The sequence below is a fragment of the Coregonus lavaretus genome, assembly GCF_964263955.1.
Source record: "Coregonus lavaretus genome assembly, contig: HAP1_SCAFFOLD_2351, whole genome shotgun sequence".
Lineage (NCBI taxonomy): Eukaryota > Metazoa > Chordata > Actinopteri > Salmoniformes > Salmonidae > Coregonus > Coregonus lavaretus.
The window spans coordinates 1-17191 of NW_028160015.1; the positions used below are offsets into that span (position 1 = coordinate 1).

Below are 17191 nucleotides of genomic sequence, written 5' to 3' on the forward strand. Positions count from 1 at the left end.
GCTGCCAGCATGGGCCCAGAAAACACAACCTAACGAAGCCATTAAAGAACTATTAGCCTGGTGCTCCAATCAGTCATGGCACACACAGACACACAGACACAATCAATCAAGAGGGTTTAAAACAGCCCTGGACACACGCACAGCCCAGCTACACAACTGAATATAGATCCCAATTTAAACACTCACACACCCCACAGCTGATTTTGAAAAAATAAATTAAAAAGAAAAAGCACCAAAACACACTGTGCCACTTCCCAGGTGTAGTAACATACTCCCCACCACCAGGTGGCAGTGGTTGATTTCCCTAGCGGCCTCGACTGGGATGAATGTTGCTATAAACCAGCGGCTCGGAACACTGAGGAGGATAACTCACTTACAGGGGGCCTAGAGGATAAAGTGCTAGGAGATTGTTTTAGCGCTTAGCCTCATGGAAGGCTATAGGGGGATATACAGTGTGTGTGATGGATGTATAGGAGGGCATGACCCAAGGGAGGGAAGCCATCATGGGGTATGGTGGGTTATGCATTATTGCTCCTTGATATAAAAACGTCTTGAAATGTATTGGAACCATCACGTTTTGTCATGTCAGTGTGTGGTGCTTTGAAAATCTACTTCGGGAAGACATTTCTTGGAAGACAGTATTCACTCAGAAGAGACAGGCACACACATACGAGAGAGAGAAACACATGTTTCCCATGCCAATAAATCCCCTTAAATTGAATTGAAATTGAATTGAGAGAGAGAGATATAACAGTACTCACACTCCTTGGACATGCCCACTTCTAAACACTTCTGCAGGCGGCAGTACTGGCAGCGGTTGCGGGTGACCTTGTTGATGATGCAGCCCTTCTCTCGATGACAGGTGTACACCATGTTCTTCTGGATGCTTCTACGGAAGAAACCCTGAGAGGAGAAGAGAGGATGGGTGTTACATTTGCTTTATTTGCTCATTTAAAAAAATATAATTGTAAAACAAAGAAGCGGGAGAGAAAGGGAAAAAGGTTGCTGTTATGTTCTTGTTTTGCTTTGACAATATACACCTACGAATGACATGCTTTGATGCCAATGTAGCGTCATTGAACTGAAAAAGAGAGAGAGCTAGAGAGAGAAAGAATAGAAAGAAGAGAGAGGGAGTTGGGGCGATAAAAGGTTATTGCTAGCAGCGGTATCATTGAGATAGTAAAACTAGAATAGGACAGTTTATGTGTGGAGATAGAATGACCAACGGTCTCAACAAGTCACATGACAAAGGACACCACATCATAGATGACAGGCTCTAACTTCCAATGACACTCAACATGATGGTGAGTTATGTTCAAACGTGTGTGTGTGTGTGTGTGTGTATTGGCCCAAAGTTCTCATGTTGACCTATAGAGGGTGAGTCACAACATCAGTACATATGTAATAGTGATGGGCGGGAATCGATACACTTACATATCGGGATATTATTTTTGACGATATATCGTATTGTTCTGACAATATCGCAATATTATTTTTGCGGTAGTTGGCTGAACCTGCACCAACACTTAATAGCTTGTTCTCCATCTTCTTTTTAAATAGGGATCCAATTTGTTTTCAGCACTTATATTTCCATGACTGATCAAAACTTGTTTCTCAAGGCTCTCTCTTGTCCCTCTGCAGCAGACATATATGTGAACAATATGTTTGAAACATCTAATCGCAATAAAATCACAGTATCGAATCGCAATACATATCGAATCGTGAGAATCATAATACATATATCGGCACCTAAGTATTGTGATATCCTATAGTGAGGTCACTGGCAATTCCCCGCCCTAATATGTAACCTGCTGTCTTCACACACACACACACACACACACACACACACACACACACACACACACACACACACACACACACACACACACACACACACACACACACACACACACACACACACACACACACACACACACACACACGCACACACATTACACAACCCCCAATGCATCAATACGACACATCGACTTCCTTAAAACAGTGCCCACAGTGTTCAACTTCCCTTTCTGTGTGTCTGTCTGTTACAGAGCGTAGAGTCCAGCCACGTGTTTCTTCACAGTGACTAACTAGTGTCACCACCACCACACGTGCTATGCTCTACTATGAATCATGCCCGATCACACTCTGCTATTTGGGTATTTTAAACGAGGCTGTTAACATATTTTATGACACGACTTTTACAACCAACTAAGCTGAAGGAAATGTGCAAGCTTTGGCAGCGGGTGCAGACTTTTGGTACCAATAGAGCAATTTGAAGTGGAAAGGTGTGTGTGGGAAAGAGAAAGTTTGTGTGGGGGGGGGGGGGGGGGGGGGATTAACAGTTGACATTTTAGTAATTTAAGATGCTTTTATCCAGAGCGACTTACAGTAGTGAGTGCATACATTTTCATACTTTCTTTTTGTTGTACTGGATCCGCTGTGGGAATCGAACCCACAACCCTGGCGTTGCAAGCGCCATGCTCTACCAACTGAGCCAAATGGGACCATTAACTGTGTGTGTGTGTGCAAGTGTGTTTGTGTGCAAGTGTGTATTCTATATGTATGTGAGTGTGTGTGTGTCTGTGCATCCATGCGTCTGTGTGGGCCTAGCTTGGCCAGGGGCTAGGTTAGTTGTGCCACACTGGGTGGGCATTAACTCACCAGTCTAAGCACCAATGAGCTCCCATTTGGTTAATCCCTTAAGGGGCTTATGGGCAGGCAGGGCCTGGTGGCATTAGGGGGGGCTTCATATTAACTCCCATTCCACTTAAGCCCCAGCTGGTGCACTCCTCGCCCGTAGAGACATTGACCGCAAGAGGCTGACAGGCAAGTAGTGTGGGAAGCTATCCACCTATTGTGTTGAAGTGTGTGTGTGTGTGGCAGATGTTTGGCAAATACATTGCATGCTTGTTAAATACAATGCATGTTTCACTTTCATCTTGTGAATGCGTTGATCAAGGTCACTGATCGGAACATTGACAATGAACAGTGCAGATTTAATAGTGTTTGTGTGTTGGAGTCATTCATACAGCGCAATTCATACAGAGACCAACAGAAGTGGAGAGCCTTTGTTGCTGACCTATGAACCAGTCATCGGGACGGGATGAGTAAGAGATGGCATACAGAGAGAGGTACTGGACAGAAACACACTGACGTACAAAACATTAGGAACACCTTCCTAATATTGAGTTACAACCCCTTTTGCCCTCAGAACAGCCTCAACTCGTCGGGGCATGGACTCTACAAGGTGTCGAAAGCGTTCCACAGCGATGCTGGCCCATTTTGACACCAATGTTTCCCACAATTATGTCAAGTTGGCTGGATGTCCTTTGGGCGGTGGACCATTCTTGATACACACGAGAAACTGTTGAGCGTGAAAAAAAAAGTTATTGACACAAACCAGTGTGCCTGGCACCTACTACCATACCCTGTTCAAAGGCACTTCAATCTTTTGTCTTGCCCATTGACCCTCTGAATGGCACACAATCCACGGCTCAATTGTCTCTTTAACTGGTCTCCTCCCCTTCCATCTCCACTGATTGAAGTGGATTTAACAAATGCCATCAATAAGGGATCATAGCTTTCACCCGGATTCACCTGGTCAGTCTATGTCATGGAAAGAGCAGGTGTTCCTAATGTTTTGTACACTCAGTGTACGTGCAATAGGAAAACAGATTTTACAGCAAGACAGAGATTAATATTAGAAAAGACAGGTAAAAAGCAAAACATACAGATGGACAAAAACACAGTTAAAAAGGACGGACGGACAGACAAGCAAGCAAACAAAAATATCAAATGTAAACAGATAGAAAGTGATGAATGAACAGGCTGTAAAGAAAGAGAAATGGAGAGCCAACATGGACAGATGTACAGCCAGAGGCACAGAATAATGAACTGATTGAACGATTGAGTGAAGGAAAAAGAAAGATGCAGCAACTAAGAGTATTGCTTGTGGCGACAATTTGTGTGCCCCTCTGGTGTTGCACTTTGCCCAGCAATATCATTAATCCACTCCAACGTGTGCGCGCACACACACACACACACACACAGTATTGTGGGGGAGATTAAGTGGTGATAGCCCCTAATGTCGGCAGACCAGAGCTGGTGTGTGTGTGTGTGTGTGTGTGTGTGTGTGGCGGCAGAACAGAGTTTCGGCTTCGGCAGCGTGCATAGGCCAGGCCAAACACTCCTCTGCTCTGAGTCCTGTGTGAAGGTCAGGTGACCCGTTAAGCCCCCACCTCCCTTTGTCTGTCGCCCTCAATCAGGATCAGCAGAGCCAACATGGATGACATGAAACATACTATACATTAGCAAACATAGCAAATCTGATGTTGTCCATTTTGTGTCAAATGGTTTCCTCAGCTTATGGGTTTTGTAAAGGTAGGGAAATGTAACTGAATGCAGCCGGTGATGGAGTCAGTGTGGACATGATGGGGCGTGAATCTAGCCCCGTTCCACTGCGCTGCGGTCACATAGTGAACATGCTGTATGTAAGCCTACCCTCCTAGCAGAAGGTAGTCATGTTACGACAGGGGCACTGCCAATGTGGTGGGTGGTGCCCTCTCCACATGCCAGAGGAGATTCCTCAGGCCAGTTTGGCAACGGCACTGCTTGGCATGGCAGTGTCACAACCATGAAAATCTCTCGAGTCCACTCAATCCCTTTTACTGGGTGAGTCTCCGTGCTGTCATATTTATAGACTCAACTCCCACTGATTCAAACAGCAAATGCTTCATAACATCTGGCATTAGTATCAGGTCAACTTGGAATCCATGGAAAACTAGTAGTAAGCACTAAAATAGTAAGGTCTCTACTGTTGTTCTAGTGGTGGGTGTTTGATGCTTTATGGGATCATGCTGCCCTACACAGGCCAATCAGCATCAAACACAAGGCACAGGAACAACAGTAGAGCGAGACCTTACTCCTCAAGCTACAGATATCTAGGAACTGATCTAGAAAGACTAGCGCAGGTCAACACTCCCTAGAAAGAGAGTGCAAGAGTGATACCCTCTCAATCCCTCAAATATGCATTCCAATATCACAGTCCGTCCAACACATACCTCAGCCATCATGAAATAATCATGGTGGAAAGAGGTGAGCTAGGTGATTTCGCACCGCTGCAAACACTGTGGTCGTGAAACCCCCCTATCACTCCTCATGCAGTCCTGGGCTGTGATTTTATTATGGCGCCACAGCGTACGTCCCAAACAGCATCTCAATAGGGTGCCATTTGGGACGCAGTCACAGGGAGGAACTCTTTCTCTCTGATTCTGCTATGGTCCGGGATGAGGGTTCTAACCTCTAAGTGGCCATTTGGCATTCAGCTGGGTGGTGGGTGATGCCTTTTGACGCTCCTCTGCTCTCTCTTACTAGAGACGTCCTGGGTTTGAGGTCAGAGAGGAAGGATACCTCAGGCAAGAAGGTCTCTAATGGCGCAATTCCACTAGAGGAACCAAACAACGACGGGCCGTGCCGGAACCAGCACGAACTAGCCTTGTTCGTTCTTGGTTGTTTTCCATTTGCATTGGAACTGGAAACAGGACTAGGTTTCATTCGCAGGAAAAACTGCTAGTGATGATTTTAGGAGAGCGACCGATGACGTGATCCTCAGTGACTGGCATTTTGTAAGTATGGAGGAGGGAGACGTACTGGAGGTGTTAGCCTCACTATTTTGTGCCATCCTTTAAACTTTTGTGTGTGGGCAGCAATGGAGAGTGAACAGAATAGAGGAGACCGCTAAAAAGAGACGGAGAAATTCACAACGTATCATCATGCGGAGAGAGGATCGTTTCAGCCGGTTGAAAGACCAGCTTATGAGTCTGCCCAGACGCTCAAAAGCCCTTCCATTATAATTAGTTTTCTTTAGAGTTATTCGTTAGTGTAGCTGTACCGTTCGTAGTCAGATTCTCCTTCTCTTTTAAAAATGGAACCATTGACTCGTGCATGAGTATTAACAACATATGCAACACACACTGACATCATTGCGTGAGACCAATCATTGAGTACAGGCATTTGTAACCCCACCCACCGGCCTACTTGGTTCGAGGTCAGTACCAGATATCAAACGAGGCTGAATCTCCCGCTTGGTTCCAGGAATCAAGTGGGCCACGGGCAAATGGAAATGAAATAGGAACTGTGATATTCACGGCACGGCCCTGCAGTGGAAAAGCCCTCTTAATGACCTCTGATGGCTCCGAGCCGCCAAGCCACTGAGGGTGCATTTCCATATGTGAAAGGAGAAAGAGGTTGAGTGGGGAAGAGGTATAGAAGGGAGGGATAGGTTGAGTGGGGAGCGAAGAGCACTTTGTACAGATGGGAGTCACTATGATAAATATGGACCTCTGTTGAGAGGTGTACTACGCACACACAAATGCACATGCACCCACTAAATAGTATGTCCAAAACAGTCTGTTTCATCTCTCTTGTCTTTTGACAGCTACAGCTGTAAGTGGCCTGAAATCCCCTGGACTGAAGCTCAGTAATTACAAGGTGTGAAGAATGTTCTGGCAGCAGAGGGCTGGTACCGTGGTCGAAGACTGGCCTAAAGCACTGGAACTACAACCATAGCTTAACAACTACAGGAGCTAAACCTTACAGTACTGGAACTACAACCATAGAGCTTAACAACTACAGGAGCTAAACCTTACAGTACTGGAACTACAACTATAGAGCTTAACAACTACAGGAGCTAAACCTTACAGTACTGGAACTACAACTATAGAGCTTAACAACTACAGGAGCTAAACCTTACAGTACTGAAACTACAACCATAGAGCTTAACAACTACAGGAGCTAAACCTTACAGTACTGGAACTACAACCATAGAGCTTAACAACTACAGGAGCTAAACCTTACAGTACTGGAACTACAACCATAGAGCTTAACAACTACAGGAGCTAAACCTTACAGTACTGGAACTACAACTATAGAGCTTAACAACTACAGGAGCTAAACCTTACAATACTGGAACTACAGCAATATAACTGAACTACAGCCATATAACTGAACTACAGCAATATAACTGAACTACAGCAATATAACTGAACTACAGCAATATAACTGAACTACAGCAATATAACTGAACTACAGCCATATAACTGAACTACAGCAATATAACTGAACTACAGCCATATAACTGAACTACAGCAATATAACTGAACTACAGCAATATAACTGAACTACAGCAATATAACTGAACTACAGCAATATAACTGAACTACAGAAGAGAAGAAAGGGGGAATTAGCGCTATACAGGAGAGAAGTGAAAATGGGGACTAGGTGTCTAGTGTTTGCAGGCTCAGGTGAGACAGGAGTAGAGAGAAGGTCTAGGTTTGGTGAGGGTTAAAAGTACACATACAGATGTAGGGAACACAAACTACACTGCCCATCCACACACCTGAAACACACACAGGTTTCAGCCAGGCAGAATGCCCTGTGGAACCCATGGGTTAAGGGTCTATAAATAAAGAGAGGATGACAGAGAGCGAGAGAGAGCGAGAGCAAGAGAAAGCGAGAGAGAGAGAGAGAGAGAGAGAGAGAATGAAGACACATGGGAGATGTGTGCAGGTAGATAAAGATGAAAATACAGAGAGAAAGATTATCAGAGTGAGATGGAAATAGATAGAAAAAGAGAGATGCAATAAGAGAGGAGGATGATACAGAGAGGAGGGAGAGAACAGCCTGACAGGACTTTGTGGACCTATATCTGATCTGGGATCCTTGATCTCTTCCTGGCCACCGGCCGACCCCTGGGAGCCTGGTATTGACCCTGCTGCGACCTGGGACAGGGGATCTACTCACGGTACGGTGACCTTCTACAGTGGGGGGTCATCACCTATGCACCACTCCACACCATGTCCTGCCTGCCCCGTCCTGTAAGCCTTTTGAGCTGCACCACTAATCCTAACCCCCGGTAACAGCCTGGGAGTGTGTGTGTGTGTGTGTGTGTGTGTGTGTGTGTGTGTGTGTGTGTGTGTGTGTGTGTGTAGATTACTTGTGTATATGCACAGGGGTCACAGTATGTCATGTGTGTATGTAACATGGCTAAATCCTCGGCCCTAATCTAATCTATGTGCTCTCTGTCACCTCTGGGTCTGCATGGCAAATGGCCCAGGAACACAAGGAAAACACTAAGGAAAATTCTCAAGGGCCAGTCAGCCCTTCCCCAAAATCTCTCTCTCTCACACACAGTATCCAGCGGACTGACTATTGGAATGTGTGACAGAATAATACTACTGCAGCCATGTTTGGTATCTGTATTCGAAACTTCTTCCCTGAAGATAACTCTGATGCCATTTATATGGATGTATGATCTCTGTGGTTATTTGTAGTTGTTCAGAGTGAACTCTGATGACACTGTATGCAACGATTTCCTTTGTGCTGTCTCAGGAATGCGGTCTTATCTCTATTGTACACAGGCCACCACCTTTTTTTAAATTTATTTTTATTTAACCTTTATTTAACCAGGTAAACCAGTTGAGAACAAGTTCTCATTTACAACTGCGACCTGGCCAAGATAAAGCAAAGCAGTGCGATAAAAACAACAACACAGAGTTACATATGGGGTAAAACAAAACAAAGTCAAAAATACAACAGAAATAAATATATATACAGTGTGTGCAAATGTAGCAAGTTATGGAGGTAAGGCAATAAATAGGCTATAGTGCAAAATAATTACAATTAGTATTAACACTGGAATGATAGATGTGCAAGAGATGATGTGCAAATAGAGATACTGGGGTACAAATGAGCAAAATAAATAACAATATAGGGATGAGGTAGTTGGGCGGGCTAATTTCAGATGGGCTGTGTACAGGTGCAGTGATCGGTAAGGTGCTCTGACAACTGATGCTTAAAGTTAGTGAGGGAGATAAGTGTCTCCAGCTTCAGAGATTTTTGCAATTTGTTCCAGTCATTGGCAGCAGAGAACTGGAAGGAATGGCGGCCAAAGGAGGTGTTGGCTTTGGGGATGACCAGTGAGATATACCTGCTGGAGCGCATACTACGGGTGGGTGTTGCTATGGTGACCAATGAGCTAAGATAAGGCGGGGATTTGCCTAGCAGTGATTTATAGATGGCCTGGAGCCAGTGGGTTTGGCGACGAATATGTAGTGAGGACCAGCCAACAAGAGCGTACAGGTCACAGTGGTGGGTAGTATATGGGGCTTTGGAGACAAAACGGATGGCACTGTGATAGACTACATCCAATTTGCTGAGTAGAGTGTTGGAGGCTATTTTGTAAATGACATCGCCGAAGTCAAGGATCGGTAGGATAGTCAGTTTTACGAGGGCATGTTTGGCAGCATGAGTGAAGGAGGCTTTGTTGCGAAATAGGAAACCGATTCTAGATTTAACTTTGGATTGGATATTCTTAATGTGAGTCTGGAAGGAGAGTTTACAGTCTAACCAGACACCTAGATATTTGTAGTTGTCCACATACTCTAGGTCAGACCCGTCGAGAGTAGTGATTCTAGTCAGATGGGCGGGTGCAAGCAGCGTTCGGTTGAAGAGCATGCATTTAGTTTTACTAGTGTTTAAGAGCAGTTGGAGGCTACTGAAGGAGTGTTGTATGGCATTGAAGCTCGTTTGGAGGTTTGTTAACACAGTGTCCAATGAAGGGCCAGATGTATACAAAATGGTGTCGTCTGCGTAGAGGTGGATCTGAGAGTCACCAGCAGCAAGAGCGACGTCATTGATATACACAGAGAAAAGAGTCGGCCCAAGAATTGAACCCTGTGGCACCCCCATAGAGACTGCTATAGGTCCAGACAACAGGCCCTCCGATTTGACACATTGAACTCTATCAGAGAAGTAGTTGGTGAACCAGGCGAGGCAGTCATTTGAGAAACCAAGGCTATTTAGTCTGCCAATAAGAATGCGGTGGTTGACAGAGTCGAAAGCCTTGGCCAGGTCAATGAAAACGGCTGCACAGTACTGTCTATTATCGATCGCGGTTATAATATCATTTAGGACCTTGAGCGTGGCTGAAGTGCACCCATGACCAGCTCGGAAACCGGATTGCATAGCGGAGAAGGTACGGTGGGATTCGAAATGGTCGGTGATCTGTTTGTTAACTTGGCTTTCAAAAACTTTTGAAAGGCAGGGCAGGATGGATATGGGTCTGTAACAGTTTGGATCTAGAGTGTCACCCCCTTTGAAGAGGGGGATGACCGCGGCAGCTTTCCAATCTCTGGGGATCTCAGACGTTACGAAAGAGAGGTTGAACAGGCTAGTAATAGGGGTTGCGACAATTTCGGCGGCTAGTTTTAGAAAGAAAGGGTCCAGATTGTCTAGCCCAGATGATTTGTAGGGGTCCAGATTTTGCAGCTCTTTCAGAACACCAGCTGTCTGGATTTGTGTGAAGGAGAAGCGGGGGGGGCATGGGCAAGTTGCAGCGGAGGGTGCAGAGCTGGTGGCCGGGGTAGTGGTAGCCAGGTGGAAAGCATGGCCAGCCGTAGCAAAATGCTTGTTGAAATTCTCGATTATTGTAGATTTATCGGTGGTGATAGTGTTTCCTAGCCTCAGTGCAGTGGGCAGCTGGGAGGAAGTGCTCTTATTTTCCATGGACTTTACAGTGTCCCAAAACTTTTTGGAGTTAGTGCTACAGGATGCAAATTTCTGTTTGAAAAAGTTAGCCTTTGCTTTCCTAACTGCTTGTGTATATTGGTTCCTAACTTCCCTGAAAAGTTGCATATCGCGGGGGCTTTTTGATGCTAATGCAGTACGCCACAGAATGTTTTTGTGCTGGTCAAGGGCAGTCAAGTCTGAGGAGAACCAGGGGCTATATCTGTTCTTAGTTCTGTATTTTTTGAATGGGGCATGTTTATTTAAGATTGAGAGGAAATTACTTTTAAAGAACAACCAGGCATCCTCTACTGACGGAATGAGATCTATATCCACCCAGGATACCTGGGCCAGGTCAATTAGGAAGGCCTGCTCGCTGAAGTGTTTTTGGGAGCGTTTGACAGTGATGAGGGGTGGCCGTTTGACCGCGTACCCGTTACGGACGCAGGCAATAAGGCAGTGATCGCTGAGATCCCGGTTGAAGACAGCGGAGATGTATTTAGAGGGTAAGTTAGTCAGGATGATATCTATGAGGGTACCCATGTTTACGGATTTAGGGTTGTACCTGGTAGGTTCGTTGATAATTTGTGTGAGATTGAGGGCATCTAGTTTAGATTGTAGGATGGCCGGGGGGTGTTAAGCATATCCCAATTTAGGTCACCAAGCAGTACGAACTCTGAGGATAGATGGGGGGCAATCAATTCACATATGGTGTCCAGGGCACAGCTGGGGGCTGAGGGGGGTCTGTAGCAAGCGGCAACAGTGAGAGATTTATGTCTGGAAAGGTGGATTTTTAGAAGTAGAAGCTCAAACTGTTTGGGCACAGACCTGGATAGTATGATAGAGCTCTGCAGGCTATCTCTACAGTAGATTGCAACTCCACCCCCTTTGGCAGTTCTATCTAGACGGAAAATGTTATAGTTGGGGATGGACATTTCAGAATTTTTGGTGGCCTTCCTAAGTCAGGATTCAGACACTGCTAGAACATCAGGGTTGGCGGAGTGTGCTAACACAGTGAATAACTCAAACTTAGGAAGGAGGCTTCTGATATTTACGTGCAGAAAACCAAGGCTTTTACGGTTACAGAAGTCAACAAATGATAGCTCCTGGGGAGTAGGAGTGATACTGGGGGCTGCAGGGCCTGGGTTAGCCTCTACATCACCAGAGGAACAGAGGAGGACTAGAATAAGGATACGACTAAAGGCTTTAAGAACTGGTCTTCTAGTGCGTTGGGTACATAGAATAAAGGGGGCAGTTCTCCGGGCGTTGTAGAAAAGATTCAGGGCATTATGTACAGAAAAGGATATGGAAGGATATGAGTACAGTTGAGGTAACCCTAAGCGTTGGGTAACAATGAAAGAGATAGCATCACTGGAGGCACCGATTGAGCCGGTCTCGGCGTGTATGGGGGGTGGAACAAAGGAACTATTTGAGGCAGTTTGAGAGGGACTAGGGGTTCTACAGTGAAATTGTATAATAAGAACTAACCCAAACAGCAATAGGCAAGGCATAATTGACATGGGAGAGAGGCATAAAGCAATCACAGGTGTTATTAGAGAGAGCTAAGACAACAACTGGTAATAGCAATAAAGTTTGGGCTGAGGCTAAACAGAATAAACAGGACAGGGTACCGTGTAAAGGAACAGTCCAGCAGGCATCAGCTGTGCAGCTGAGTGATCATAAGGTCCAGTGAACAGCAATATGTGAGTCCGAGAGCAGTTCAAATTGGTGCTTCAGCACAGCTAGCAGGGAGCACAGTTGTAGTTTGCGTGTGCTAGCGGGCCGGGGCTGGCAGATGGATCTTCGTGGTCGTCGCAACGGGAAGCCTGTTGAAACCACATCAGACGATTTCGTCGGCAAACCAGTCGTGTTGGATCGGCGGGGCTCAGTGTCAACACTAGGAGGTCCCGTCCGGTTGACAGAGAGGTAGATAGCCGGGAGATGGGCCTGAGGCTAGCTCAAGGCTAACTGGTGCTTGCTATAGGGCAATGGTAATTAGCCAACAACAGGTTGCAGCTAGCTAGCTGGTTGCGATGATCCGGCGCTAGGGTCCAGTGATTCCGGCAGAAAGTCCAATAAGCTCTGGGTCGATAGCACGCTGTGCAGACTGGCCGACGAATTGTCCAGGCTAGAGCTAGAGCTGGCTGGTGGATAGTGTAGGCCACGGACAATGGTGAAGACGCTAACGGTGACTAATAGCAAGTAGCCATTCAGTTGCAGCTACACTAGTTTCAGCAGGTCATCACACATAGATGTGACCCCCTTCCTTGAGGATGTCGGCTGGTTCCATCTGATTGGATATCTTAGTTTTATTACTTTGGTCTGTGGATTAGTCAAACATTGAGTCAGATCTGGTATAAATGGAATGAAGGTCTGTTGTTCACTCTTTTCCTGTATCCTGCCCATGGAAAAAGGTTTTATGAAAGTGCTTCTCTCTTTTAGGTTAGCCCATAGGCCTATGGCCAGTGGGTCTGTTTTGTTCATGCTTGTTGGATGCATTTGCAGTTGGTTTTGGTTTCGTTTCAGATTATTTTGTGCCCAAAATAAATGAATGGTAAATAATGTCGTTTTGGAGTGGCTTTAATACATGCTAACCTCCCCTGTTATTGGCATGTCCTGGGGGTATGATCTTTGACCCTCTGTAACTTTCTCACTCATCATTATTCACAATATAGTATCCATAACCATGGTAGCATCCACATTCACGTAAAAGTGTTTAGAAACATTCTGTTATTATTTACAATAGAAGTGACTCCAAACTGACACAAAGCATTATTTACCATTCATTTCTATTGGGCAAAAAATAATCTGAAACACAACCAAAATGAACTGCAAATGCATCCAACAACTTTGTAGAGTCATAACGTTGATGTAGTCATTGTATGTTAGGAATATGGGACCAAATACTAAACTTTTGACTACTTTATTTATAAGTAATTTTGACCCCTTCCTTTTTGAGAAGAAAAATTATTACTTGTTAAAACAAAACGTAGCATACAATATAGCTCAGTATTTTAATCATTTATTTTATACAGTCATTATTGCTCATCTTTATCAAAAGGTGTCAATAATTTCAGACCCCACTGTATATATACACAAATATGATCAATATTACCACACTACGTCTGTGTGTACGTATGTGTGTGTGTACGTACGTATGTGTGTGTGTGTGTACGTATGTGTGTGTGTATGAATGTGTGTGTGTACACATGTGTGTGTGTACGTATGTGTGTGTGTGTGAGCGGCTGTGCACATACTCATCAGGTCTGAATGCCTGTGTACATCAATAGATTATACTGTATGAGTATGGTGCAGTGCATGAGTGTGTGTGTTTAAGTTCCTCTGCTATTTTGACAGCTCTGTTATTACGGATGACAACTAGGCTAAAGCCCAAACAACTGCACATTTGCAGACAGCCATTTCCCTCAATCTGGGGATGGGGGATGAGTGTGTATGTGTGTTTGGGTGAACGTGCATGTGCGTGCGCCGAGAATGAGCGTTCCAACCAGTTAAAAAAAAATACAAATGAAAAGTAGACCACAGATACACGTCCTCCCGGGACCCAAAAAGAGAGAAACAACAAAGAAGAAAAAGAGGGAGAAAAAAAAAGAAATGTAATGAAGACGTGTGTTTTCTTCCAGAAGATAGAAGAAGGGTTTGCAGGAGAGGACTGTGTGTGTGTTTCATGAGAGTGAGCCTACCGTTATAACCATCGAAAACACAGGGTCCCTATGGGAGGGGGACTGTGTAGTCATGCTAGTTAGGTGAGCACTAACCTGTGCTTTACCTCAGTCCCAGTGGAGGGCCAATATACATTTACATGCTGGCAGCCTTCAATTACTGAGGATAGTTTATATAGCATGCTGGAGCTCAATCTAGTAGCGGGAGGCTTTTCCAGGCAATATGTTGTGTGGCCAGAGTAGGCAGTCTACACAGTTATGGTAATGGTGTATAACTGGTACTTGTTTAAATCTCTCCTCAGCACTTGACTGATATTTAAAGTAATTCACTGGCCAGAGAGATCAGCTTTCCCAAGTCCTGGGGTACAAAGCGAGAGAGAGGGAGCTCGAGGTAGAGGCGAGGGAAGAGTAGGAACGAGCGAGCGAGCAAAAGCGAGGGAGGTGAAGAGAGAGAAATGTGTGTCAAGTGTCTCACCTTGCAGCCCTCGCAGGCGCTGACTCCATAGTGGTATCCTGAGGACTTGTCCGCACAAACGAAGCAGGGTTTGTAGATTCGTGGAGGAGGGGGCGGCGAGGGGGGGCTGGGGACTATCTCCTCCGAGCTGGTGCTCTGGGTCTCTATGGCTGCAGAGAAAGGGGAGTGGGAGATGAGGTTAGCTGGATGATCTTAAAGACATACAACTATGCTATTATTTAGCCTAATCAGCGATTAAGACATTGCAACAAGTTGACCGTATGAAAGATTCAGTGGAAGCACAGTTGGTAATTGGGTAGGTAACTTGTAACAGAGTTCAATTAAATAATTACCACACTTTCTGATGTAACTGCATGTTGCACCGGAGAGAGAGAGAGAGAGAGAGAGAGAGAGAGAGAGAGAGAGAGAGAGAGAGACGGAGGTTAAGTGAGAGATTCAAATAGATCAAAGGAGAATTAGGATGAAAGAGAGTGAATGACAATAAGAGGATGGGAATATGAGCGAGAGAGAGAAGCAGATTTGATGTTACCCCCTGTGGTGGGCCTCTCCCTAGAAAGCCTCTATAATACCATCACCACGTGTGAGAGGCAACCTGCTGTGTAGAATAGGTTGAGTTGACCAACGACCTGCTTTCTGCTTCATAGAAGGCATGCACACACGCACACACTGGGAGTAGTGCCAGCAATAATGAATGGAGTTGTGTTCGTCACCGAGGAGGAGAGAGAACGAGGCAGAACTACACAAAACCGCTCCATTAAAGAGTTCTAGAGAAAACACAGCCGTGTTAACAACCATGGCTTACCAGCCAATCAAGAGTCCCCCCTGGAGCCTTAGCGACCAATCAGGGCTCACTCAGGCATTATTGCAGCTCATCACAGTCCACTAGGGAGCCATAGCGACCAATCATTATCCACAACGGTACAATTTCCATGGTGACAATGAGCAAATGAGCTCCAACATTAGTGTCTTATTAGACGCTTTTGCTAATGATGAATTATCATAGCAATGAATAATATCTCAGTCACATGAGTGCATTCAAACCACATTCAAATGAGTAGTTTATTCGCTGCTAGTTTTTAACAGCAGAAAGTAGACTATATACAGTGCCTAGTGAAAGTCTAATCACCCCTTAAATGTAATCTATACTGAACAAAAATATAAATGGAACATGCAACAATTTTACTGAGTTACAGTTCATATAAGGAAATCAGTCAATTGAAATAAATAAATTAGGCCCTAATCTATGGATTTCTCATGACCGGGCAGGGGCGCAGCCATGGGTGGGCCTGGGAGGGCATAGGCCCACCCACTTGGAAGCCAGGCCCACCCACTGGGGAGCCAGGCCCAGCCAATCAGAATTAGTTTTCCCCACAAAAGGGCTTTATTACAGACAGAAATACTCAGTCCGGGTGGCTGGTCTCAGACAATCCCGCAGGTGAAAAAGCCGGATGTGGAGGTCCTGGGCTGGCGTGGTTACACGAGGTCTGCGGTTGTGAGGCCGGTTGGACGTACTGCCAAATTGTGTGTGTGTGTGTGTGTTATGCCTAGGGGTCCGACTGAACACTGGAGTGTTAGTAAGTGCTCTATTTTTACCCCAGGACTCATAGAATCTGCAAGGCAGCATGAGAGAAAGAAAGGGGGAAAGGAACACACACGCACCTTGACCTGACCCAATAACACACATATTTCTGGCCCTAACCCACCATGTGAAAGTTGATGCATGAATCTGTCCTACATGTTCTAGTGTGTGTGTGTGTGTGTGTGTGTGTGTTTGTGTGTGTGTGACTTCTCAGTGTACAATCTTACTTCTGTCCATCATCACCACCCTAAACCCCCACACATTCTTCTACCTTCCACCCTTATCTCTTTCACTCCCTCTACATTTACCTCCCCCTGTATCTCTCCTTTCTCTCTCCCTCTCCAGATTCTTTCCATTCTCTCTCTACATGCCAAACACCCTACCCCCGCATTTGCTATTCCCCCTGTACTTCTGTCCTCCAATCCCCAGCCATGTTCCCCTCTGCCTTTTCCCCTTTGACCCCCAGCCATCTCCGGTCCCCTCCCTTACCGGCTTCCCCCCTATATCTCCTGACATACCACACATTCCAGTGTCTGCCCACCCCCCCCCTCTTATTTCTGCAAGCCCAGTCCACCTTCCCCGCAGTGCCGGATAGGTGCCAACAATAACACTGGTATAGGGGCTGGGGGGAAATTCCAAAACACCTCTTATCATTTTAGTGTGTGTGTGTGTGTGTGTGTGTGTGTGTGTGTGTGTGTGTGTGTGTGTGTGTGTGTGTGTGTGTGTGTGTGTGTGTGTGTGTGTGTGTGTGTGTGTGTGTGTGTGTGTGTGTGTGTGTGTGTGTGCGTGCGTGCGTGCGTGCGTGCGTGCATACTTATGGTACATCATCCTAGGTCTACAAAGTATTATTTTCAAAACAGACAACATTTATGCTGTGTGTGAGAATGAAACGAG

The 17191-nt window shown here is 45.5% G+C and overlaps 1 protein-coding gene across 1 annotated transcript in view; it reads right to left on the bottom strand.

Annotated features, from left to right (window-relative positions):
* Window positions 1–696: 696 nt before the first annotated feature.
* The window catches only part of LOC311122271 (retinoic acid receptor alpha-B-like), a 43290-nt gene continuing 26795 nt past the window's right edge, over window positions 697–17191 (bottom strand). Inside the window, exons 2-3 of the mRNA XM_084196660.1 lie at window positions 14719–14867; window positions 697–903 (exon numbers count right to left, since the gene is read on the bottom strand). Of these exons, the coding sequence (XP_084052786.1) occupies window positions 712–903; window positions 14719–14867 (341 nt within the window). The 3' untranslated portion in view covers window positions 697–711. The remainder of the gene's footprint in view (window positions 904–14718; window positions 14868–17191) is intronic.